At 40.7% G+C, this 26,061-nt stretch overlaps 1 protein-coding gene across 4 annotated transcripts in view; it reads right to left on the minus strand.

Annotated features, from left to right (window-relative positions):
• Positions 1-21,826, minus strand: part of ANO8 (anoctamin 8) — a 150,336-nt gene extending 128,510 nt beyond the window's left edge. For 2 of the 4 annotated variants that reach the window (XR_013272187.1, XM_077475424.1), the window contains exon 1: positions 21,589-21,826. Coding sequence is in view for 3 of the 4 variants with exons in the window: in XM_077475424.1 (XP_077331550.1) it covers positions 21,589-21,670 (82 nt within the window). In the remaining variant the exon portion in view is untranslated. The remainder of the gene's footprint in view (positions 1-21,588) is intronic. The other 2 variants (XM_077475425.1, XM_077475427.1) reach the window with 1 other exon arrangement.
• Between the last annotated feature and the right edge of the window lie 4,235 nt (positions 21,827-26,061).

The raw sequence follows: 26,061 nt of genomic DNA on the forward strand, positions 1-26,061 counted from the left end.
CTAATGGACCTTTCAGCTCTGCAAGACAGCAACGATCCAATTCAACAATTACAGGACTGGGGAGTAGTAGCACTTTTCTTTTACAAGGTGTTTTTTTCCTCATTGATTTTTTTTTTCCATGGTAGAATTGCTTTAACGTTCACAACAGTATAAAAAAAAAAAATCTATAAAAATAGAAGGTTGCCGTTCTAGACCTTTCGTTTGTTTTTGTTCCTGTTTCCTGCAGTCCATGTGGAATATAATGAAATTTCCTTCCATGGACCCAAATAAAATAAACTTTCAGACTTTTCTGACATTTTAGAACTGGTCTTTTCCATCACAATAGAGATCATGATTGTTTACGAGTACTCAGAACATTTAATATGCCTGAGGAAGGAAGCCCCCTGAGACTATTCTGAGTCTACAGCAAGAGAAGGCACTACACTATTTGTGCACCTTCACAAAGAAAAACAGCAACTTATATAAGAGTGAAAGACAATGGAAAGCACTTGACATTTTTTGTATAGCTTTGATGTTGCTCACTTCTTCCCCTGAATTACCAATTATGTGCAATTTCTTTCTGGCTATCTTTAAAGTGTATGTCAAGCAATAGCTTTTTTTCCCCCCAAGTTTTGGCTGGTATTAAATTGATTAGTAAGGTATTACTCACTTTCTGTCCAGATGACAATAAATTGTCCAGAGAGGAAGTGAGAAATATCTGTGGGACACGGATAGAAATTAAAAACTAATAGGGGCCTTTCCCTACTTAAAAAAACAAAAAAACAAAAAAAAAGTAAATCTTTTTTTCCTATATTTTGGATACAGTGGGGAACCTGTAGGGTTTTTACTGCTATCTCTTCATTATTTCCCTTCACTTCTTATGCTGCTGATAACCCTTTACAAGACAAGTGCAGGAAGCTCAACATAGAAAGAAATATTTTTTGCTTGTCATACAAAAATACTAAAATAAATAGATAAATAAAATGTTATAATAAAGTTATACTTTGGACATAAGCGAAAAAAAAGTGCAGCGCTAAGGGAACATATGTGCCCAAGTATAAACCTGAAGGTAGAAATAAACATACGCACATAAATGTGCAAAAATTACCTTAATATCCAAACCAACGAATATGGATACATATAAATATGTGAAAGTGCACGTGCTAAATTCAATTAACCATCCAAATAGCATAAACAAATTGTAACACGAATTGTGTATTACCGTGATATCCAAACAAATTAATATGGATACATATGAATATATAAAATGCATGTGCTAAATCAATTAACATGAGCAAATTGTGACAAAATAATAAGTCAACCGATATTTATGGTAGGATGTGCTCCAAAGAACACTTGATAGGTATAGAAGGTGCCAAAATGTGATCAAAAGTAATCATAAAAAATGGGCACAGTGTGCAGAGCTGGCAAGCAATAATCCGAAACGTTTCATCCAACATTTCATCCAATACTTTGTAGAACCACCTTTCACTGTAAATACAGTTGCAAGTATTTTTGGGAATGTCTCTACCAGCTTTGCACATCTAGAGAGTGACATTTTTGCCCATTATTCTTTGTAAAGTAGCTCAAGCTCTGTCAGATTAGATGGAGAGCATCTGAACAGCAATTTTCAGGTCTTGCCACAGATTCTGAACTGGATTTGGGTCTGGACTTTGACGGGGCCATTCGAACACATGAATATACTTTGAGCTAAACCATTTCATTGTATCTTTGGCTGTATGTTTAGGGTCGTTGTCCTGCTGGAAGGTGAACCTCTGCCCCAGTCTCAAGTCTTTTGCAGGCTTTCTTCTTGCCACTCTTCCATAAAGACCAGATTTTTGGAATGCACGACTAATAGTTGTCCTGTGGACAGATTCTCCCACCTGAGCTGTGGATCTCTGCAGCTCCTCCAGAGTTACTATGGGCATCTGGGCTGCTGCTCCGATTAATGCTCTCTTTGCACAGCCTGACTGTTTTGGTCAACGGTATGGCAGTTGTGCCATACTATTTCCATCTTCGGATGATGGATTGAATAGTGCTTTGTGAGATGTTCAAAGCGACAATTCCAAACTGCATGACAAGTCACACCCTATTGTCAGCAATGAACTGTTCAAATCCGACTTTGTGGTGCTACACTGAATTGAAAAAAAAGGCTCCTGCAGCATTTTTGGTGATTTTAGATGCGCCTTACATGGACATCTGTGCATAAAGTCGCAGAGATGTCAGGCAAGTCACACTGAAAACGCACAGACCTGCGGCTTTGAAATCATGAAGTAGCACAATGTCACTAACACCAGCTAAGCGCTGGCGGTAGCGACTTCTCCTTAATGAACGCATTAGACTGTGTTCCTATAAACCACTGATCGATTCTGTTAAGTATAAGATCCCCAGTCACTCTTCCACCTATGCTGAGTTTAATTATTTTTTAACCTGGTCTGTTCCTGCCTTCTATGACTGCATGGAATTCCCCCGTTGGGTTTTGTAGGCAGGTGTGAAACTTTAGGGGGTGGCTGAATGTGGGTGGACACGTTAGGGGTATATCATTGTTGTATTGCACATCCCCTGAAGAAGCAAACAGCAAAACATGTCAGGCTAGTGTGCAATAATCATCTCTTTACACTTATCAGTGATCCTCTAAGATTGTTTATGTAAACCACTGTAAAGTCTCTTGCATTGTTTCACTTGTAAAATATATTTTTTAACCCTGATTGTAATAAAAATTTCATATTAAAAAAATCCATTCGTTTTTCATATTATCAATTTGCAACGTTAAAATCCTTCCCTTTTAAACCCTTTCATTCTCATATTTCAACCTGGGATGTGGTGCAAAATTAAATGGGTGTTTTTTCCTATGTAGTCGGACCAAAACTTAATTGATCAAAGTCGCATTCAGTGTGTACAGGGGCTTAGCGGTGAAAGTTCTGAAACTTTTGTTTACAAGTAAAAATCTTAATTTTTTTATTAGAAAAATCACTTAAAACCCACAAACATTATGCATATTTTTTTTGCCAGGGACCCTAGAGAATAAAATGATGACCGCTGCAATTCTTGTGTCATGCAGCATTTGTGCAGTGGCCTTTAAAAGGCAATTAAAAAAAAATAAAATACACTTTCTTGAATTTTAACCACTTGAAGACCAGGCTTTTTCTGGCACTTGTTTACAGGTAACAATCTTTTTTATATATATATATATCTTAGAACCCCTAAACTATATATATATATATATATATATATATATATATATATATATATATATATATATATATATATATATATATATATATATATATATATATATATATATATATATATATATATATTTATTAAGCAGAGGCCCTGGAAAATAAATAGGTGGTTTTGCATTTTTTTTTAATGCCACACGGTATTTGTGCAGCAGTTTTCAAATGCAATTTATTTGAAATAAAAAAAAAACTTTTTTAAATTTTAATGCGAAACGACATATAACCCAATTGTTTGGTAAAATATAAAAGATGATGTTAGTAAAAAGATACCCAACATATCACGCTTTACAATTGCACATGCTCGTGGAACAAACTATGATACCTAAAAATTTCCATAGGCGACACTTTAAAAATGTTTACAGATTACCAGTTTTGAGTTACAAAGGAGGTCTAGAGCTAGAATTACTGTTCTTGCTATAACATTTGCAGCGATACCTCATATGTGGTACGAACACCGTTTACACATGCGTGCGCAACCTACACATGCATTCGCATGCATAGGGGGACGAGAGCGCTTTACTTTTTTTTTATATTTTATTTTAGAAAATGTATTTTATACTGTCTCTAATATTTTTTTTGCATCACTTTTATTGCCATCACGGAAAATGTTAACATCCCTTGTGATAACAATAACGCATGACAGGTCCACTCTAAGGAGACATCTGGGGTCTGTAAGACCCTAGATCTCCTCTACAATTGAAAGCATTAGATCAAAAATAAATAAATAAAAATAAATGATCTGATGCTTTCCAATGCCGTTGCTTCTAGTCTTTTAGACCATAGAGATGATTAGAGATATTCTGGTCTCTGTTCACCTCTATGGCCAGCAGCACAAACTGCTAGATTGTATCCAAGGTGCCACGGCGAGACAGGTAAGCCTGAGAAACAACAAAGTGGGGGGCCAACGAACCCTCCCATTGCTTCTAAAAGTGATCCGGTGGCTAATCAGTCTGATCACTATTGTCAGAAGGAGAAAAACAATACCGGGGTTATGGCTGACAGCTGCAGCCATAGCCCTGATAAATGTTTACAAAACCAGTCTTGAAGTGGATATCTCAGGTAAAAAAAAAATATAAATAGAAAAAAAACACAAGTACCTATCACATACTATGACAGTATGTAAGTTTATTGGTTAAAAACTGAAAAACGTGTTGTATTCTATCATAAACAAAATTAGAATCTAATAAATCAAAAGAAACAGATGCTATGAAATGTAATTTTGTTTTCCTCTAAAGAATCATTAGAAAATAGCTGGAAAAATACACCTGGAAAATGCATATAGTAATGTGCCTGTATACTTGCTAAGTGTTATTTGAAACGGTTGAAATGTTAGCACATTTCTGGTCCCCAGTAGACTTGCCTCTTTAGCTACTGTGAGCAACTGGACTGTCAAAAATGCATGTTTTCCTTTTCAAGGTTTCAGTACTTGGTCATGAAATACCTAAATCCTGATGTCAGATGTAATAAAAAAAAAAAAAAAAAAAAAAAAAAAAAAAACGGGTCAATTCACTAACGTTTTATTACATGTGGCATCACAAAATCTATTTGCTAAATTTAAAGACGAATTTCAGGTATGGTTGTCTTATACATAGTTATATTTGTCCTGCTTGGACCAATGTAGATATATATATATATATATATATATATATATATATATATATATATATATATATATATATATATAATCATACCTGGCGAGCCCCTAAAACTGGAAATCGCTGAAGCAGGCACCTCTGATACAGTGATCCACACTTGCTTAGCGACTGCCCTGCTACATTTGGAACACAGGAGTGTGGCTGCCCAATGACATCACTGCTCCACCTCTCCAAATCATCAAATCAGAGAAGACATTCAATGTAACTATGTAAAAATATATCCATACCTGGAATTCATCTTTAGCAGCCAATTCATTAATAAAAATAAATCAAAATGTCAATTAACGAACAGCAAGGCTTCATTAAGGACCAGTTAAATTCTTGTACCGCATTCAAAGCACACTGCAGTTGCAATCTGCAGTGGGTATCAGAGTTAACTTAATGACAACCAAAACGCAAGTCGCAAATGCAGTTTGACTGCCTGCACCTAATTGCACGGCTGTAGTGCTCTTTTTTTTAAATAGCGCCTGCACTATTCTTTGTGTGGTCCAGCACAATTTCAGCCCATTCGTATGAAATCGCACTGTACCTGGATCGCATGTGAATCCTGTTCAATTCATGGTATGAATTGGTCCAAATGTCTGTTCACTAATAAACAAAAACATTATTTAAATAGTGGAACAAGCATCCGATATTTTAGGAATGTAGAAAAACAAGGGAGGGGAGCTCAGCATTGCTCAGTGAAAAGAAAACAATGTATCATTGTGTGAATGCAATATTATCAGCTTAGAAATGTAAATAATTTGTAACATTGCACCAGAGAGAGATCATTCTGTCAATGATGGCACTCTAATGTTTTCACAAAAAAAAAAAAAGGGAAGAAAGAACTGTATCTGTGCACCAAAAACTATTTAATTCATGTTTAATATTGAAAGCAAACTCCCCTACCCATCCATGTCTCCATGCTTTATTTTGTTGAGAAAACACTTCGATAAACACCCCCCCATCATTTCTGGCCTGTGGCCATATTGAGTAAGGGCTGATGAGTCATGTAACATTTATTTTCAGGACTCCATCTGCCCTTAGCCCATGCATGCAGGAGGGTGTGCTTAGCTGAGAAAACTCCTCCTTTCTTCCCCTCCTGAATTCGGAAAGTGAATCCAATTTAAAGTGATTGTAACCCCTTTTTTATTCGAATAATAAAAAAAAAAAATACAGGTGCAAGGGTATTGCACAGAGCGGTCCCATTGCTCCTCTTCTGGAGTCCCCACTGGTGCGGTTTGCCCTCTTTTGTGTGTGTCCCCACGGGAAGCTGCTTGTTATAGGGCCAAATGTGCAGGTATGCTCACCAGCCAGGCTGTGTCCGTCTATAGCACTGGAATGATAGAGGACTTAGATAAGTAAGTGTTTGCGGGGTAGAGGATACAGCTAATGAAGGTTTTTTACCTTAATGCAGAGAATGCATTAAGGTTTTACCTTAACAGTTTAGAACCACTTTAAGGGCTAAATACTTTATATTACAGGCCATTTTTATGACATGTAAGGCTTTTATGACAAAAGAGACCCTTGTCTGGTTGACAGCTATCATCAAAATTGAAAGTAAATTCCCAAATATTGGGTTGTCACAAGAACAGGAACAAAAGGAGAACCTTCAAATGGAGACTAATCCACCTTGGAGGGATTTGCTCTCATTTCATATGGGAAGTGAAAGAGATGGCAAAGAATTGACAGGGGTTATAACCGTCCCTTAATCTGTCCACAATAAATATAAGTTTTGCCCTAAGTTCCACTTTAGCTATTAAATATAACCAACATATCACAAATAGCGCTAAAAATCAGACGGGGGCTGTCCATACACCAAGAACTTCTGCATTTAGCTCAGAGCAGTCTACGCTGTTTTACCTCTGGCAATCAATCATGTGCGTTTCATTTTCCCATATCGATCTGGGAGAAGGGCGTGTCTGATACCACTCTGCCTCTAGATGTTTTCAAACAATACAGTCCTTTGCATGCCACGCTAGGTACCCATCCTAGTGATCCAGGATACTGAATATCTATGCCACCAGCACTGTCTATACACAAGCTCATCTTTCACCGTGTCTAATCCTGACAAGAGTGATTTTTTTTTTTATAAAACTAAATAGGATTGATTATTCCCTTGTTCTTTTTAAAAAGCTGAGTGGACAAAATGGATCAATGTACTGCACATGATGTACTCTTGTAATTATAAGGTTGCAATGTCATTTTTGCATGCAAGGTCCTGTTTAAAAATCCAACTAAAAGCAATTTTTTTTTCTAGGAGGGGGGTTATGGACCCTCAGCTGTCAGAAAATTTAAAAAAAACAAAAACAAACAAGCTTTGGCTGAAATATGCACCTTCAATATAGAGCTGTCTACTTAGGGCAAAGCGACTCTTTAAAACAACATAATTAAGAAACTGTACTGGAAATTTATTTCTAGGTTTCTCGAGTTTGGCCCCTAAGGCCAGCTTTACCAAAGTGGGTAGTAATGTGCTGCATGCATAATCTAGTCATTGTACAGAGAATCTCCAGACAAACAAGACTAATGTTAAGCCTCCTCTCCCAAAAATGCATCAATGCTGGTCATAATAAGGCCCCCATGGTACGCAAAAAAAATATATAAATAAATAGTTTGAAAAAGTTAGGATACAAAAACAAAGAGGAACGTTGACATGTACTATCAACCATTTATTCTGTCCATATCATTGATATAGCTTTAGGTACATTTATGTTCATTAACATTCATTCCCATGGAAGATGCATTTTGCTGGCAACAATTGTGTGTGATATGGCTGCTTATCTAGACATCATCCCTGGAGATAACCCCTAAGATAAATAGGCAAAAGGAAATGTGTTTCTAGCACAAAGAACATCTATAGGAATGAATTCCTATTGATAATGCAGTAATAAATATGAGAATGAAATAACTTTCTTTGTATTGCTATTACAATGCTGATGTTATAGAATTAACATGTATCCTGTGACCATTTAACTGCTTTATAAATGTTACTCAAAGTGTCAATTTATCATATTTAGCCAGCCTTGTCTAAAATATAGATAGGTAAGCCTTTAATGAGGCTTAGTTGTAGGTACCGTGAATTTCTCCTAAACTTGCACAGTGTAGGAGATACTCACTGTATACGCATGTGCGGACGTCATCGGCATATGCACACTGAAGAAACGGCTTATACGTGCCATTTCTTCGGCTGCTGTGCAGTTACTGGCGGCTCCCACGCACATGAGTGGAAGTGACGTCATTGCGGCTTTGGCCAATCACAGTGACTGGAGACTGCAAACCTGGAAATAACATTCCAGACATGTTGCCCGTCACAGCAGTGTATGGGGACCGCTGCAACAGCTTTGTTTTAAGGTAAGTATTTCATAATGAGCTAGTATGCAATACATACTAGCTCATTATGCCTTTGTCTTCCAGGTTGTTGTTTTTTCCCAGGGTTTACAACCACTTTAAAAGGCTGTAATGGCCCAACACACCCCTATGTGGAATTGCTTGGCTTTGGTACTGAGCCCACACTGTGCAAAGGGGAGCATGTCGCTTGTCTCTAGACCCAATAGTGCTGTTTTTTTTTTTTTTTTGTCCAATGGATAAATAGGGTGGCAGGAGCTAAGTGGAAGGTTAGTATATGCTCCTTGCCCTCCCTGCTCTAAAACAGAGCAGTTATTTTGCCCTAAGTGGGCTATGCTTAGAGTGCAATTACCAAAAGCAGCTCAAGAAAGAACTAATTATCTATTTTTAACCATCATGCAGTCATCAGAATAAAATATTGGTTTAAAGAAAACGTCACCGAAATAGGTGTTTGAGTTTTACAGGCATGCTTAGAATGCAGCATCGACTATTTGCAGTCCATAAGTGAACTCACTCGACATATCATGTTAAAAGGAAAAATGATGTGATCAGCAGCTGCATTAGTGGCTGGATAGAACAGTACTCTACCTGTCAGTTATGAGTGCTTTGGATACACAGGAGATGAAAGAGCAGATAAAAGCAGCAAATCTGCCATTTTTGAAGCTGCATCGATATCCTGTGTCCTTCTGATGCTTGGCTTCCTTTTATTTTCAGGAAGCAGCATTTGAACTCCTTTATATTTCACTTTTTTTTTCTACTTCTACTGTGTTATATAAACCCTCTCTATTACTGGTCTCCAATGGCTCACGCCAAAATGCATTGCCCAAAAGTGTGTTTAAAAGCTAAGTACATATTTGGCATATTTGTTATTTTCTGTGTCAAATGCAACGAAGACAACAAAAGAGAACGCACTCCTAAAAAATACTTTTCTTGATCTTTTTGAAAGATACCGTACATATGTTTTTGTCTTTTATTTAAAGTAAACCTATCACAAACCTGATTAACAGACTATGAACATATGATGAAAGAAAAATTAAACGTTCAGTGGAACATATCTTTCCCTTTCAACAAGTCTTTACTGAAGTTTTTAAAGACATATAGTATAACCTGTACAAATGTTACCAACATAAGAAAAAAAATGTTTACTCCCCCCCGGCTTTCTAACCCCCCCCTTCACTGCCCCCCACCTCCCTGATGTTCGGGCGCCCCTGCTACTAGCCGGCTCTATCACCAGCTGCTGCCACTGACATATCTGTGAGGGTGGAAAGCGGGGGCTGGTAAATGTGTTACCTGAAGATTACAGTCAGCGATAAGGCTGGATTCACACCTAGGCATTTTTAGTGCTTTTTGGATTTTGCAGATTTGTACTACAGAACGTGTTCCATAGGAAACCATGGTAAATGGACTGCAGTGCAAATCTGGAAAGTGCAAAAAGCACTTAAACTGCATAGGTGTGAACCCAGCCTTAGTAATGATCACTTCTGTATTCTTTCATCACTGACACATAGCAAACACAGTTTACTATGAGTCAATCTGTGAATGAAACCTAGTACACAATGTGTTCTAGGTTTTATTTTATGAATGAATAGGAGTCTATACAGACTCCTATTCATTCATATACAGTACAGCTCAAGCTGCAGAGAAAGCAACTGTCTTCGGTCCCCATTTTTAAAAAAAAGACAGAGGTCTGTTTAGACCCCTGATGTCTCTCCAAAATCGAAAAAAAAAAAAAGGCACCTGTAAAAAAAATTTAAAAATGAAATAAAATAAACCAACAGGCGTCTACAAGTGTCTAAATTTCCCTTGCCTCTGATGCTCCATCCACTTTTGGATAGGTGGCGAGGGAGCAATACGACGCCTCCTCACTGCCAGTTTTACCTAATTTTACCAACAAATGCCTTGCAGCCTCAGGCCGCGTACACACGCGGGGACTGTTCGCTCAACTTTGTTTGTCAAACAGTTTCAGCGGACAGTCCGCTCAAACTTAACATGGACGGACTTGCCCACACACGATGAACGAACAGTCCGCTGAAACCGTGCGCGATGACGTGAACGGCACGTACGACGGGACTAGAAAACGACGTCCTATACACTGCAATGCAACCTTCGGCGTGTAAATCCTTTCTGAGCATGCGCGGAACTTAGTTTGACGAACAAGCCTACACACGAGGGGACTGTTCGCTGAAACAAAGTTTCAGCGGACAGTTTTTCGGAAATTCCGAAAAACTTTGTTTAGCAGACTGTTCGCTGAAACTGTCCGCTGAACGCCCACACACGAGCGGACTGTCCGCTGAAACACTGTTCAGCGGACAAAGTTGAGCGAACAGTCCGCCCGTGTGTACGCGGCCTCACTCATTGCCTGAGGTTGCGGGGCATTTAGGCATTTTCCCATTTGCCTAAATGTGTAGTGTTCAGCGGAGAGCATCGTTACAAGTTGGGTCAACTTAGCTGTAGGGCAAGAAGCATCCTGACAGAAGCACCCTGTCCACTGCCTATTGCAGCTTAACCACTTCCAGACCATCCACCGCACATATACTGCAGCAGGGCGGCCTGGCTGTGTGAACCACACCTGTACATCGGTCCATGCATTAGATACAGTGGGCACACACCCGCCGCATGCCACGGGAGCATACCCACGGGTCCGGCGGAATCAATGTCTGCTGGCCACCCACAAACGCGGTGAAGAGAGGTAGAATGGGCATCCCCACAAGTGGGATCCCCATTCTGACAGGGGAGGAGATAGAGATGATAGAGACACACTAGTGATCAGGAACAGTGATCTCTCTCTCTCTACTCCGTCAGTACATCCCCCTGACAGCTAGAAACACCTCCCTAGGGAACAGTTAACCCCTTGATCGCCCCCTATCGTTAACCCCTTCCCTGCCAGTGCTATTTATACAGTGATCAGTGGATTTTTATAGCACTGAGCACTGTACTGGTGTCACTGGTCACCAAAAAGCGTCACTTTGAGGTGGACAAATCTGACCCTATGTCGCAGTCCCACTAAAAATTGCTGATCCCCGCCATCACTAGTAAAAACAATAAAAAAAAAATTAAAAATCAAAGTCCCTAAATCTTTCTCCTATTTCATATTTGCTATAACTTTTGCGCAAACCAATATACACTTATTGCGATTTTTACCAAAAATATGTAGAATACATATTGGTCTAAACTGATGAATAAAATGTGTTTTTTTTTTATATTCACACAGTCATGTCCACAAGGATACTCCACAGACACCCGGTTGCGGTGCATTTGTTGGTAAAATGGGGTTAAAGCAAGCAGCGAGTTGCCGCATTGCTTCCTCACCACCTGTCAGTAGCCACTGGAGTACAATCCAAACATGGATTGGGATTCAGAGTCAATCAGTAGCACCTTCTTTTTATTCTACAGGTCATTTGCTTTCAGAAAATATATGTATGTGTATATGGGCAGTAATATAAGGGCCGGTTCACACTGCAGGCGATGCGAGGCGACACCGACTTGCCTCGCCGCGACCTGCCGCGACCTCAGCGGCAACTTGCAGATGACTTCTGTATAGAAGTCAATGCAAGTCGCCCCGAGGTCGCCCGAAAGTAGTACAGGAACCTTTTTTCTGAGTCGGAGCGACTCGAGTCGCTCCTCTCAGAACGGTTCCATTGTACAGAACAGGGGCGACTTGTAAGATAGCGGCGAGGCGAGTCGTGTCGCCTCGCATCGCCCGCAGTGTGAACCGGCCCTTATGCTTATGATGAATTAAAACAATCTCTATAAAGTTATTAGTGCAACATTGACTAGGAGACTGGAACTCTGCTACAAGTCAATGAGCATACCAGAAAATTCTTTGGAAGCATGGTGGGGCTCTTATGAAACCTGTCTATCCCCAAAAATAAGGCCTTTTCACATTGTATTGTACATACAAATTTCTGCAAAATATATTTGCAACAAGTATAAAACTGTTTAAAAACAAACTCAGGAAAACTACCATGCACTTTGGGAAATATTCATATTTCAAAAACTGTAATTCTATAATGTACAGGTTATAAATTCTATCCTATTCCCCATTCTACAATAACCCTGGTGATACATTAGTTACTGTTGTCATCAGCACACTACACAAGACATGTGAAACACAAGCACGGATTATAGGACATATGAATCAAACGCGGTGGATGTTCCAGTCCCCAGGCTCACAGACACATCAGCGTTCCCACTACTCTTGCATTTGTCTGCAATCACACAGAAGTGAATGTCACCGGCAGACCAAGACAAATATATTACAAATTGCTTGTGGTTCTTTGCTGGGGGAAACACACAGACTGCCATTAACAACCTCAATACTGGGCACTTTCACCCCCCCCCCCCCCCTTCCTGCCCAGGCCAATTTTTCAGCTTTTTAGCACCGTCACACTTTGTATGTCATGCAATGCTGTACCCAAACAAAATTTTTATTGCTTTTTTTTTCCACTACAGGTTTCAATATATATATGGGCTGTGGAAATTAAAGATTAATTCCTTGATTAATCGATTCATTTTTTTGATCGATCAAAATTCTATTGATCGATACTCACCTCTCTGCCGGCTTCCGGGTCTTCAAGGAGTTTTGTCTGAGATCCTGGGACCTCACTGGACTCCTCCCCCTTCCCCAAGTGCCTCCATCTGCTAACGAAGGGAAGGGGGAGGAGGCCAGTGACATCAAAGTTCTGATTGAACATAACGTGTAAGGGGGAGGAGCTACGCATGATGTCCCCGATGCTGCCCTACGGAACTAACACGATTGCTGGCTTTACATGCTGTTTTTATCATCTTCATGTGAGTAGTTTGTGTTTGAACACAAACATTTAATCTTATACTTCAGTGGTGATCACTTAGAGCTTTTCTTTCTACCCATGACCTGGCGTCCTTGCTGAGATCTAAGGAGATGTGAGAGAAGTTTATGATCCGTGTTAACCCTTTTGATACCCACTTGCATGGCCACCTGTTTGCACAGGGGTCCATGCCATAAGGAGAGAGTGATTAGATAGACCGGAGGTGGAGGGATTGTCACGCTATTGTGGAAAAAAATATGACTTACGTCAGTGCTACAGTTTGAATTTAAAATGTATTTGTGTGAACCGTGAAGTTTAGTCATGGATTGTGGAAACCAACTAGTGTCAGGTGATTGTATATAGTGTATATCACATTTACCACTGACTAATGCAGAGTTGCAATGCAAGGAGATCAGCTAAAAGTAGTTGGAGCTGTATGTGCATTATAATTAATAGAACTTAGTCGATCGATTTAAAAAAAACGATTAATCGAACACGAACATTTTAATCAGTAACAGCCCTAATATATATATATATATATATATATATATATATATATATATATATATATATATATATATATATATATATATATATATATATATACACACACACACACACACACACACATACATACACACACATATACACACACACACACACACAACAATATGGTAGCAGGAACAAAAAAAAATAAAAAATCATACCAGATGAAATGCTGAGTTCTAGTTAAAAAAAAAAAAACATTTACTTAACAAATCCAACATGAAAACGAGTAATAAAATTACATCCACACACTTCAAAGGCAAGAGGAAGTTACATGTATCCTGAAGCAACGTAGGGCACTGTTCGCACATCAAAACTAGTAAATGTACTTAAATCGGGGATTACAAATGTCTAGTAATTACTTTTTTCCCCGATCACTTTAGTGCATTTTCTATACGTGTCCATGTCATTTATTGTGCTCAGTCCAACAACTAAGTCTGATATTGTTTGACAACAGTGATGGCAATGCTAATAAATGATCTTCATAAAACAATGAGTAATACGGCAAACGTTTTTCATCATTCTCACCATACTGTGCACTTGGTGTCCATCAAGCTGTAACTAAACAGGTAGTCAAGTTTACGTTCAGTATTTTATACTTTCCATTTAAAGAGGACCTAAAGCTAAACAATTTTTGTAGCAAGAAGTAGTTAGGGCACTATCAAGGTTTTATAGCTGTCCTTGCTAGGAAAATTCACATATTTCTCCTGGTGATTAATGTCATAGGCACAAAGAATTAGAGAAAATCCAAAATTTGTGGTTGGGACCAGAATAAGAACAGGGAGGACAGCTGTTCTGGTAAGAGATATCTAAGTGAAAATTTCCCCTTACTTTGGATAGATTTCCTTTTGCTTCCTGATCTGACGCAAAGGAAAATCTTCCCAATGGGGTACAGACAGCACGGAAAAATAAACCTTACGGGGATTTTAACTCATTTCAAAACCAATAAAATTTTGCCTTTAGACTCTTTGAAATAATTAAATTTAACAAAATAACACAATGAAAACATCACTATTAAAGTAAAATTGAATTATCAGTTTAAAAGTTTTAATGAGCTAAATACATTCCAAGTGCATCAAAACAAAAAATGTGCAATAAATTTTTGTTTCTGTAGAAAGCAGCCACAGCCTAAAGCCTCGTACACATGATCAAATTGTTGGCAGGGGATTGTCTGTTGACAGACTGTTGACCTAAAATCTGACCGTTAGTACGCTCCTTCTGACAATTGTTGTCCAACTTTCGGTCAACAAATGTTGGATGGCAGGCTAGTAAATTTTCAGCGGACAATGGTCCGTTTTCGTATTGTAGGACACAAGTTCGTCACAGAAAAGTCGAAAGTACAAACACACATGCTCGGAGTCAATGCTCAAACACTAAATTAGCAGATGGGGCCCAAAGGGGGGGCGCTCAAGATCTAAAAAATTCCCCCGTAGTATGTCACTATGTTCTTGTTTGTTGGTCGACAATTGTGTACCGTTAGTGTGCAAGACAAGTTCCTGGCACATGCCCTTTGGACAAAAGTCAGACGCTCGGCTTGCCAACAATCAGATCATGTGCACAAGGCTTTAGGCTTCATGTACACAGGGCGTTAGAAAAGCTCCCCAGAACGCTAGAACTTAACAGCTAGTAATGGACGTTTAAAAACATCCATTTTGCCACTTTACATGCCGCATTTGCGTTTAGAAGCGTTTTTGATAGATAACACATTTTGCACATCAGTAGACCCTCCCAACTATATATTTTCTCTCTCTTATAAACGACCCTGTGTACATGTACTGATAAGAGAACATAGAGCAGAGTTCAGGGGCTCCTGAAAAAAAAGCCCAACTGCTCTTAAGCATCCGTTTATCGACTGCAGTGTACATGGGGCCCTAGAAGAAAAGATTTTCCACTGTCAGTATGCAAAGTAGGACCCTTGCTCTCCGTGAGGAAGCAGTGGTCTTTCTGCAGAAGTCCAGCAGCTCTTCAATCAGCAGTGAGTATGAGCTTTGATAATTGCATAGTTACAAATGTGAAAAATTCAGTATCAGATTGCAAGTCCCTCTATATGAAATGCTACATTATATTTACTTTATTTATAGGGAAAATCATAATCTCAGGATCTCACTATATGTTCTACTTTCAGCTGCAGGTGTTCCGTCAGATTAGGCGACCCATCAAATCTTGTAACAGACGTGACGTTCCGTCACGGCCATCTTGGCACGTCCCGCACTCAGTTGCAGTAAGCCCACAGTCTGTAGTCACCAAGCAGACATCTTTTTACACCCACTGAAGTCTTGCATTCCAAATTTATTTTTACCAGTTAACTGAGCTTACATAAAAAAATACAGTATATAGATGTCCCTGACACTGTTTTGATGTTGAATTTTAAGGCCTCATGCCCACAAGATGTTTTTGGATATGTTTACATCTGCTATTTTTGGCTTCTGTCTTTTTTTTATTTACAGTCAATAAAACTCTTCAGGTTATCCTATGTGTCCATGTGCACATAGGCTGCTATCAACGGTTACTGGCTGGGGCATTTTTTGGCTGGAAAAAAAACACCAAAACTAGTGGTTCTGAGAGGAGTTTTTCAACTGTAAAAATGCTCCAATATCAAAAAATACAGATATTCACTCAAAAACGTAGCTTACCAGCGTTTAAAGTTTTTGAGTACATTGAAATAAACGCTAAAAACTGCTATTGCAAAAACACTGAAAAACTCACTGCAAAGCTACTGGCATTTTTATAACGTTATTATAACATCCAGTATGTACGAGGCCTAAAAGCAGCGGTATTCTATCAGATTAGCAAATGTGCGAGATCAGCATGCTTGCCGCTGCTTTTAAAATTCAACATCCTAGCTTGGCATTTTAGTATAAGAGGCCACACTTATTTCTTATTAACATCAAAACAGTGTCACAGACTTCTAAATACTGTATTTCACGATATAAGCTCAGTTTACTGGTAAAAATAAGTGTGAAATGCAGACTTTGGTGAGTGTAAACAGATGTCTGCTTGGCGACTTCAGACTGTAGGCTTAGTGCCAAGAGCAGGTAAGTATGACGTTTGTTTTTTTGTTTTTTTTTAAATAATGAAATGTTCATTCAAGTCTAGGGGGACACAAATAACTTTTTAACACCTGATCCTCTTCCACTGCAGGCTTTTCTGGGTTATAAGACAGCCTGTTCTTTCCTACAGTACAGAAATCATCAAGTCCAATGCAGAGCACATAGTTCTATGTTTGTATGCTGAAGGACAGTCAATGCCAGAGTTGAGGGGATAGCAGGAGATTGGAGGATTGGGTAGGTAAAACAGCTTTTTGTGGCCCACAGACTTAAAAGAGCATTTAACCTTTGCGATGCTACAGGAGACCAACTGTAAGGGGACATTTTCCCTGGATTTACTGTAAGGAGACAATACCAGTATCCAGCATTCTTGCTGGGAAATGGTATTGCTGATTTCATAGGGTTGGTTACCAATTAGGTTGCTCATAGCTTATGTATTATTTCACTGTGCCACTGGGATCTCGGCTTTGCCAAGGATATTCCATTGCACTAGGAAAGCTTCAGGCTTCCACATATTATATGGAGACTCCATTCCTTTCCCATTCTGCTTCAGGTACCAATAATGTGTCTGTTTTACTAACAGAGGCAGTTCATTTTCTTTCCCTGCAGTCTTCATTTTCAATTTACATTTTGTACTCCATTTATGAGGCAACAGCTGGATATGATGTCGTCAATATATCTGATGAGGTTTAGAATTCCCCTCAGGAGTGCTGGCTTTACTTTATATCTGATAGTGGGATATTTCCTATTTGTCTGTTTACTGTGGGCCCGGGCTCTGTGAAGGTCTATTACCTGTAAAGTGTGTGCTGTGGAACACTTAATAATCCTATTATCCCTAGATATCGTATGGAGAAAGTGTGTGGGATTTAGACAGCCTATACATTATGAGTTGGACGGGAGAATCCTCCCCACTGTGGTATTATATTCTGAGAATGGAGAGACATTCCTGCTGTCAAAATACAATGATCAGCACTGATCGTTCGGGAAAAACCTGACAGGCTGGTAAAACACAAGTGGCTTGATAGATTGTCTTGTGTACAACCTCCCTGCCCATATATGGATCGATATTCTAGTAAGTTTTAGTTTCCTTTTATTTGCCCAGAGGTCAATGGTCCTTAATCAGTTGCTCCTAAAGCCAATGGCCTCCCAAACTGCCTATATCTTTATTATTTTTTTTTGGTGAAAATAAGTTGTCAAACATTTATTATAGCTGAACTCCCAAAGGGATAAAAAAATAAATTAAAAAAAAAAAAAATAAATAAAAAAAAGCACTTTTTCAGATATGTGCTTATTAAAAGAAAAAAAACTGCAAGAATTTGGGCCCTCAGACAATAATTCTAAAAGACTGCACACCGCCATTGATGCTAAAGGGGCAATACACAGACTTTTGAGCAGGAGTCATTTCATTTGTTTACTTGTTGGCATGTTTTGTTTTAGGACTGTGAAAGTCTGTTATGACCTACAGTTCAATATGAATCCCATCAGAAATAAAGAAATATGTTTTGCCTGCTCACTGTTTTCTTTAAAAGTGGTGTATATTGTATATTACCAATACTCCAGAGGGGTGCAAACTTTTGAATTTTAAAAGTGTGTTTACACAGCCATATTGGGATAATACCATATTTATATTTGTTCTCATTTATGTAGCATAAGAAAAAAAAAGGAAGGGGGTTAAAAATTGTAGCTTACCTTTTTTAATTGCTGATAACTACTACCTAGCTTTCCCCTAGGGCTGGTAAGTAACATTTATCAGAATTAACCCTGTCTGTACTGCCCTGGCATATCTTCATTATCAGTTGCAAATTAGATGGGCACACTGTCTAAAAAAGGGTTAAAGATCTAAAGTATTGGATGGTACATTGTATGTTGATGCAATTTAAAGTCTTTTCTTAAAAAATTCCTTCCTTGCAGTCAGTCTTCTCTCACAGTGTAAGGGTTAAATGCTCAATTGGGTTCAAGATACTAAAAAAAAAAAAAACTGTTGTATTTCCCTGATCCCCTGGCAGGTGGCGCTCTCCTCTTCTCCCCTATGCTCTGGCAGTGTATTATCCTCATGTCCAATATAGGTCTATGGTCCCTGCATTGTACTTGATGTCGTCAGAGGACCTGTAACACTGGAGTATTGGAAAGAAGGGGATGCAGGGAACAGTCTTAAAGCATGGAAGGAGCCTAATGGAGCAGAGGATTTAGTAAGTAAAAGCACATTTTATGGCCCCCTATACCTATATAAGCAATTACCCTGGGGCAGCTTCACTTCAGGGAAGGGCTTTTCTACTTCCTATAGTTCAGCTTATAGTTCAGCTTAAACCAATCTGTCCTTAACTGATTACAGCGGTCATGCAATATTGAAGCTCCGCCACCAAAATGTATTAATTGGTATACAATATTCAATGTCACAGACCACAGACACACAACAGGATATGGTCAGAGACTGCGGCCACGATACAAGAGACGGTTGGAGGTTGCAGACACGGTACAAGAAATGGGCAGAGACTGCCGACATGACACAAGAGAGGGGCAGAGACTGCCGACATGACACAAGAGAGGGGCAGAGACTGCCGACATGACACAAGAGAGGGGCAGAGACTGCCGACATGACACAAGAGAGGGGCAGAGACTGCCGACATGACACAAGAGAGGGGCAGAGACTGCCGACATGACACAAGAGAGGGGCAGAGACTGCCGACATGACACAAGAGATGGGCAGAGACTGCCGACATGACACAAGAGTAGAGGTCGGCCGATATTTGGCATTTTTTAATTAATCGTCATCGGCCGATTGTGCTGATAAAAAAGCCGATTACATGTTCAGCGCGACTTGCAGAAGACTTCTGTAATAGAAGTCAATGTAAGTTGCCTGAAGACATCAGTGAAGGACTTTCCTCCTCTCTGGGCTGCCAAGAAAAGATCAAAGTGATACAATGTTTCTTCTTCAATGGGCTGAACTCCCTGTGTAGAAGTTCTCAGTTTAACCATTTAAAGACTAAATCTTGTCTGACACTTGTTGCTTACAAGTAAAAATCCAGTATTTTCTGCTAGAAAAACACTCAGAAGCCCCAAAAATGATATATATATATATTTTTTAGCAGAGACCCTAGGGAATAAAACAGCGGTTGTTGCAATATTTTATGTGATGCGGTATTTGCGCAGAGGTCTTTAATACGCAAGTTAGCCCTTTTTTTTTTCGTCCAAAAGTTTTGAGTACCTGTTTTTGTGTATTTAATAAATAGATTTTTTTTTAATCTAAATTATACATACAAGTGAACTGATTGGAGATTTGTTTTGTTTAATAAATGTGTAAGAAATTTTCTGCATCACTTATTAAGGCTGCTTTCACACTGGATCGGGCAGGCGTTGATGGTAAAACGCTGCAAGTTTTAGCAGCGATTTACCGTCATTTTAGCCCCGCTATTCGGCTGCTAGCAGGGCAGTGAAGCACTGCTGCAAAATCGCATTGCATGTGCTTCAGCAGTGCTGACCATTCATTTCAATGGGCAGGAGTGGTGGAGGAGCGGTTTACACCGCTCCAAAGATGCTGCTTGCAGGATTTTTTATTTTTATTTTTTTTTAACGTCCTGCCAGCGCATCTCCTCATTGTGAACGCACTCGGGCTTTCACACAGACTGCAGGGGAGCTGTTTTGAAGGAAATTTACAGGCGCTATCTTTAGTCCAAAATTGCCTGAAAAACACCCCAGTGTGAAAGGTGTCCAACTTAGATTTTATGAGATGAAGGGGGGGGGGGGAAAGGAAAAAATAAATAAAAAAATCGGCCTGACATATCGGCCCAAAAAAAAAAAAAACGGCATCATTTATCGCCCATCGGCCGCCACGATTTCTAAATATCGGCATCGGCCAGAGAAAAACCCATATCATTCGACCTCTACACAAGAGATGGGCAGAGACTGCCGACGTGACACGAGAGATGGGCAGAGACTGCCGACGTGACACGAGAGATGGGCAGAGACTGCCGACGTGACACGAGAGATGGGCAGAGACTGCCGACGTGACACGAGAGATGGGCAGAGACTGCCGACGTGACACGAGAGATGGGCAGAGACTGCCGACGTGATACGAGAGATGGGCAGAGACTGCCGACGTGATACGAGAGATGGGCAGAGACTGCCGACGTGACACGAGAGATGGGCAGAGACTTCTGACATGACACGAGAGATGGGCAGAGACTTCTGACATAACAACACAAGAGTTGGGCAGAGAGTACAGATATAAACGAGGAGACTGTCAAAGACTGTAAACATGATATAGGAGTTACTGGGGACATGTTTCAGGAGACACATTGCATGAGATTGCTATAGCAGAGCAGTATTGAAACCCGCATATCTATAGGTGCCCCAAGGGCCGCAGGCTGGTTATGGAGGGGTGGCTTACCGTCATAAATCAAGGGTCAGAATAAGGTTTCCAATGTAGAGATTAGTCCACCAAAATGGGGCATAGCAGTACCATGTCATTAGACAAAAGCCTAGTAAGCGGTAATAGTGTAGTATGCAGAAGAGATCAGGGGTGACATCCATGTGGCATGTAGGTGGTCTGGTTATGTGGTGGCAGACAGGTAGTAGAATACACACTCCATGGAGCCTAAACACAATGCACTCATCCACTGCAGCACCGGTGATCTCCTTCCCCAATACACACAAAGTGTCAGCAGCAGGCAATGCCCAATGTAGTGATCGTACATGAGCCATGCATGTCCTCTCCTGGTGTCACCCCCGATGATGCAGCACACATTGCCCTCCCCACTATAACGTGCACAAAGCATGCCTCCAAAAAAGAGCACGAGGCAGGTAGGTAGAGACTCTGCAATGTCAGCTATGACAGCTGCCTGCCACCAGCAGGTCGTACATCCCCAGCTGGCCGATGTCAAGGTGCCCACACAAAGACCGCAGACAGCCTCCACATCTCTCCGCACACATGGTGTCACCCATAGCAGCCTCATATGTCACGGTGCCCCCGCCTCCCCTCCTCATTTCTAGTGTTTATTCGAAGCCTTACCCAGGACCCCAGCCGTGCCATGCTCTGTCTTGTCACCCTCCGTCTGGCCTTTCCTGCTCCTGTCCGGCTCTGGGTCCGGCATGCTGGGGCCGGGATCAGGATGGCATGGGTCCGGGGGTCCCCGCTGTCATTGGGGCTGTGCGGAGAGAGGAGGGACAAAGGGACACTCAGGCAAGCGAGGAGCCTCCAACGCGATGTGGATATTTCGCTTCCAGGGCCCGCCCGCCTCACTTCCTCCTTCACACGCCGCCGTCTCCTTGATGGATGCTCTGCTCTCTAGCACTCTTGTTAGTACACACATAAAGTTTGTTTTATTGCAAACACTGCACTATTCAGTGAGGGGAAGGGATGAAAGCCGTGTGCTGCATTTTACCTGCACACCTCACCTCTGGAGAATACAGCTCAGTCAGCTGTGGGGCTTTTCTTTTGCAGCCAGAATTTCCCATAATTGAATACATATCAAAATAATTATTGTGCACTTTTATTTGGGTCCTATTCCGTGGTAGATTTTGGTTTTGTGCTGCCCTAGACAAGACTAAAGTCGCCCCCTCTAAATGTGTCCCTCCCCAGGCGCGGTATACGTTTTGGTCTCCGGTTCTGAAGCTGCAGCCCTTCATAGTGAACAGCTATGGCTTCTTCATCAGAATCGGAGACATGATTCGTCCAAGTACCACATATGTGGTCGGTGGGGCAGAGATTGAGAATGGTGTCAGTGTGACATAGGATGGGGTCAGCAGGGCAGAGGATGAGGTGGCACCAATGAAGCTACATTGATGTGCAGTGATAGGCAGCACTGATGGGCACTGATAAGCGGAACTGATGGTCACTGCATTGATGGGCACTAATAGGCAGCATTGATGGGCACTAATAGCAGTGGCAGCTGGTGCTCAAAATTTTTTGGCGGGGTACAAACAAACTGAAAAAAACCATCAATTGCAACCACTGTGCCAAATGGTGCCAGTGTGCCCAACTGCCCATCATATGCTGCCACTGTGCCAATCAAATGCCAGTGTGCCCCCCGCCGCTCGCCATCTGCCTAGCACTTACCCTGTGTCTGTGGGGCTGCGGGTGACAGCAATGAGCCGTCCTTCATGCGTCTCCAGCCTCCTGATAGGCATCCAATAGCAGCACCTGTCGTTGTAGCCAATCAGGTAACAGAGAGGTGCCTCAATGTTAGGAAAGCAAATAGTCAGTTGCTTTCGTAACACAGCTGAGTGGCACTCACAGTTCACCTATTTTGCAGCCTTAGGTCTCTTTCACATGACCGATCCGTTCAGGTCCACCTGTCAGTTTTTTAGGTGGACCTGAAGGATGCTCTATAGAGGTCTATGGAGTGTCGGATGTCAGGGGTGACATGTCCGCTGACATCCGACCCGCTCCGATCCAAAAAAGTGTGATGAAGGAAAAACCTACTTTTCCATCTGTCATCGGATCGGGTGACGACAGACACTGCAATCCGTTGTCATCCGATCTCCCATAGGGGAGCGCGGTGCTCTGACAGGTCTGTCCCTGCACAGTGTGCAAAGACTGACCTGTCATCTTCCTGCTCAGTGAGGATCGACGGAGCAATCCCCCGCTGAGCAATTGGATGTCCACGGGGCGGATCAGCAAGGATCCGTCCCGTGTGAAAGAGCCCTTACTTACCAACTTCACCTGGGCCGTGCGTTCCACGGAGCTTCTGAATTCACTTCCGGTTTCCCTCTGGCACAGGGAAACCAGAAGTAATGTCTTAACTCAAAGAACAAAGCACCCGCCCGCAGTGATACTATGGGCAGAAGTTGTTCGGTGCATTGGAATGCGCCACAAAGCACGTAAAAATCCTGCAAACGAAGACAGTGCATTTAACCGCTTGCCGACCGCCGCCTGTATATTTACGTCGGCAGAATGGCACAACTGTGCAAACATATCTGTACGTTACTTTGAATTACATGCCTGGCGCGAGCTCCGTGATCGCGCCCATGGGACCTGCGGACTCGATGTCCGCGGGGATACCCACGATCGTGTCACGGAGCTGAAGAACAGGGAGATACCGATGTAAACACAGCATCTCCCAATTCTGCCCTGCCTAGTAACAGGACGCTGATCGTCTGCTCCCTGTCATCGGGAGCAGCGATCAGTGTCGTATCACTGCTAGCCCATCCCCCAGACAGTTATAAATATGCCCCAGGACACACTTAACCCCTCCCCACCCCTAGTGGTTAACCCCTTCACTGCCAGTGACATTTTTATAGTAGTCAATGCAATTTTATAGCATTGATCGCTGTATTAATGCCAGTGGTCCCAAAAATGTGTCAAAATTATCCGATATGTCTGCCATAATGCCGCAGTCACGATAAAAATCACTGATCGCCGCCATTACTAGTAAAAAAAAAAATATTAATAAAAATGCCATAAATCTACCCCTATTTTAAGGCTATAACTTTTGCACAAACCAATCAATAAGTGCTTATTGCGATTTTTTTTTTTACCTTTTTACCTAAAATATGTCGAAGAATACGTATTGGCCTAAACAGAGGAAAAAAAATGTTTTTTTAAATAATTTTTGGTGATATTTATTATAGCAAAAAGTAAAAAAATAATGCGTTTTTTTTTCAAAATTGTCGCTCTATTTTTTGTTTATAGCGTAAAAAAATAAAAGCTGCAGAGGTGATCAAATACCACCAAAAGAAAGCTCTATTTATGGGAAAAAAAAGATGTCAATTTTGTTTGGGTACAACATCGCACGACCACACAATTGTCAGTTAAAGCGATGCAGTGCTGAATCGCAAAAAGTGCTCTGGTCAGGAAGGGGGTAAATCCTTCCAGGGCTGAAGTGAAAGGAATTTTTTTTCTAATTTTATTTTTTTTATTGCTGGGGGGGTGGGGCCCGTATGCCCCCTATGGACGGACCACCACTGACTGATAGTATTGAAAGACGGCACTGATGGGCCCTGATAGGCGGATCTGATGGGCATTGATCGGCAGCGCTGGTGGGCACTGCTGCATACCTCCCATCTTGAGGGACACCTATAAGCAAAAGCAAGGCTTTTTTTTTTCTCAGAAAATAGGTGCAGGAATTCAACCACGAACCCCCCGCTGCACTGGGGGGACCTGATGCGCATGGCCAACAGTTGCGATTGCCGCTGGCCAATGCGCAATCGCTCGCACAAGAGCCAGCGCAGGGATTTGTGTGTGTAAAGACACAAATCCCTGTTCTGTCAGGGGAGAGGTGACATCTCGTTTGTTCCTACGAAGTCAGAACAAGATGTCTCCGCCTATAGCCAGTCACACATTTAACCCTTTGATCGCCCCTTAGTGTTAACCCCTTCCCTGCCAGTGACATTTACACCGTAATCTGTGCATATTTATAGTACTGATCGCTGTATACATGTCAATGGTCCCAAATGATGTGTCAAAGCGTCTGTTCGGTCTGTCCATCACAATGTCGCAGTATTGCTAAAAATCGCAGATCACCGCCATAACTAGTTAAAAAAAAAAAAAAAATCCCATACATCTTTCCCATAGTTTGTAGATGCTATAACTTTTGCACAAGCAACCAATATATGCCTATTGCGATATTTTTGTAAAAAAAAGAAAAAAAAATGTAGAAGAATAAATATCGGCCTAAACTATCTAAAAAAATTGTATTTATTTATTTTTTAAATTGGGGATATTTCTTATAGCAAAAAGTAAAAAAAAATGTTTTTTTTTTTTTTTTAAATTGTCACTCTTTTTTTGTTTTATAGCACAAAAAAAAATGCAGAGGTGATCAAATACCACCAAAAGAAAGCTCTATTTGTGATAAAAAAAAAGGAGGCAAGTTTAGTTTGGGTACAACATCGCACAACTGAACAATTATCAGTTAATGCGACGCTGTTCCAAATTGTAAAAAGTGCTCTGGTCAGGAAGGGGGTAAAATCTTACGGGGCTGAAGTGGTTAAAAGCACCTTAAGCTGTCACTTGTAAACACAGAAGCTGGACTTTTGTGCTTTCAAGTGATGGTGGTGATCAGAGAGCAGAGGTCCCGAGCCAGAGGTGGTAGAACTCCGTTCCAGCTGAAAAAAAGCCCTGAGCAAAAGTATGTAGGCGTATGACACAAAAAAGTTATGTTAAACCCACAAGTGATTTATTTTTTTTTTTTACAACTACTCTTCCTTTATATTGGCTTCTGAAATTTTCAAATGCAGCAATTTAGAAATTGGATGAAAGGTTTAGCATTGGGAAACACTTATTGAAAGATAAATAGTACATTTAAGGGACCTTGTTCCAAATGCAAAAAAAGTAATGTATCAATGCAAAAAAAGTTTGGAAAAAGGATAATTTTGAAATGAGCAATGATTTATTAATGCTTAAATGGAAATGCCTGTATAGAACCAGCTGCAGCAAAAATTACATTTATCAAGAAAAAAAAAGACATTTTCAATGCAAGCTTTCTTTATTTTGTAAACACTGGCTTGGGGTGCCAGTCTGTATGATGAGGCCACCATTTAGTGC

This window comes from Lithobates pipiens, unplaced genomic scaffold, assembly GCF_037356315.1.
Source record: "Lithobates pipiens isolate NorthernLeopardFrog02 unplaced genomic scaffold, aLitPip1_a1.2 Scaffold_13, whole genome shotgun sequence".
NCBI classification, from domain to species: domain Eukaryota; kingdom Metazoa; phylum Chordata; class Amphibia; order Anura; family Ranidae; genus Lithobates; species Lithobates pipiens.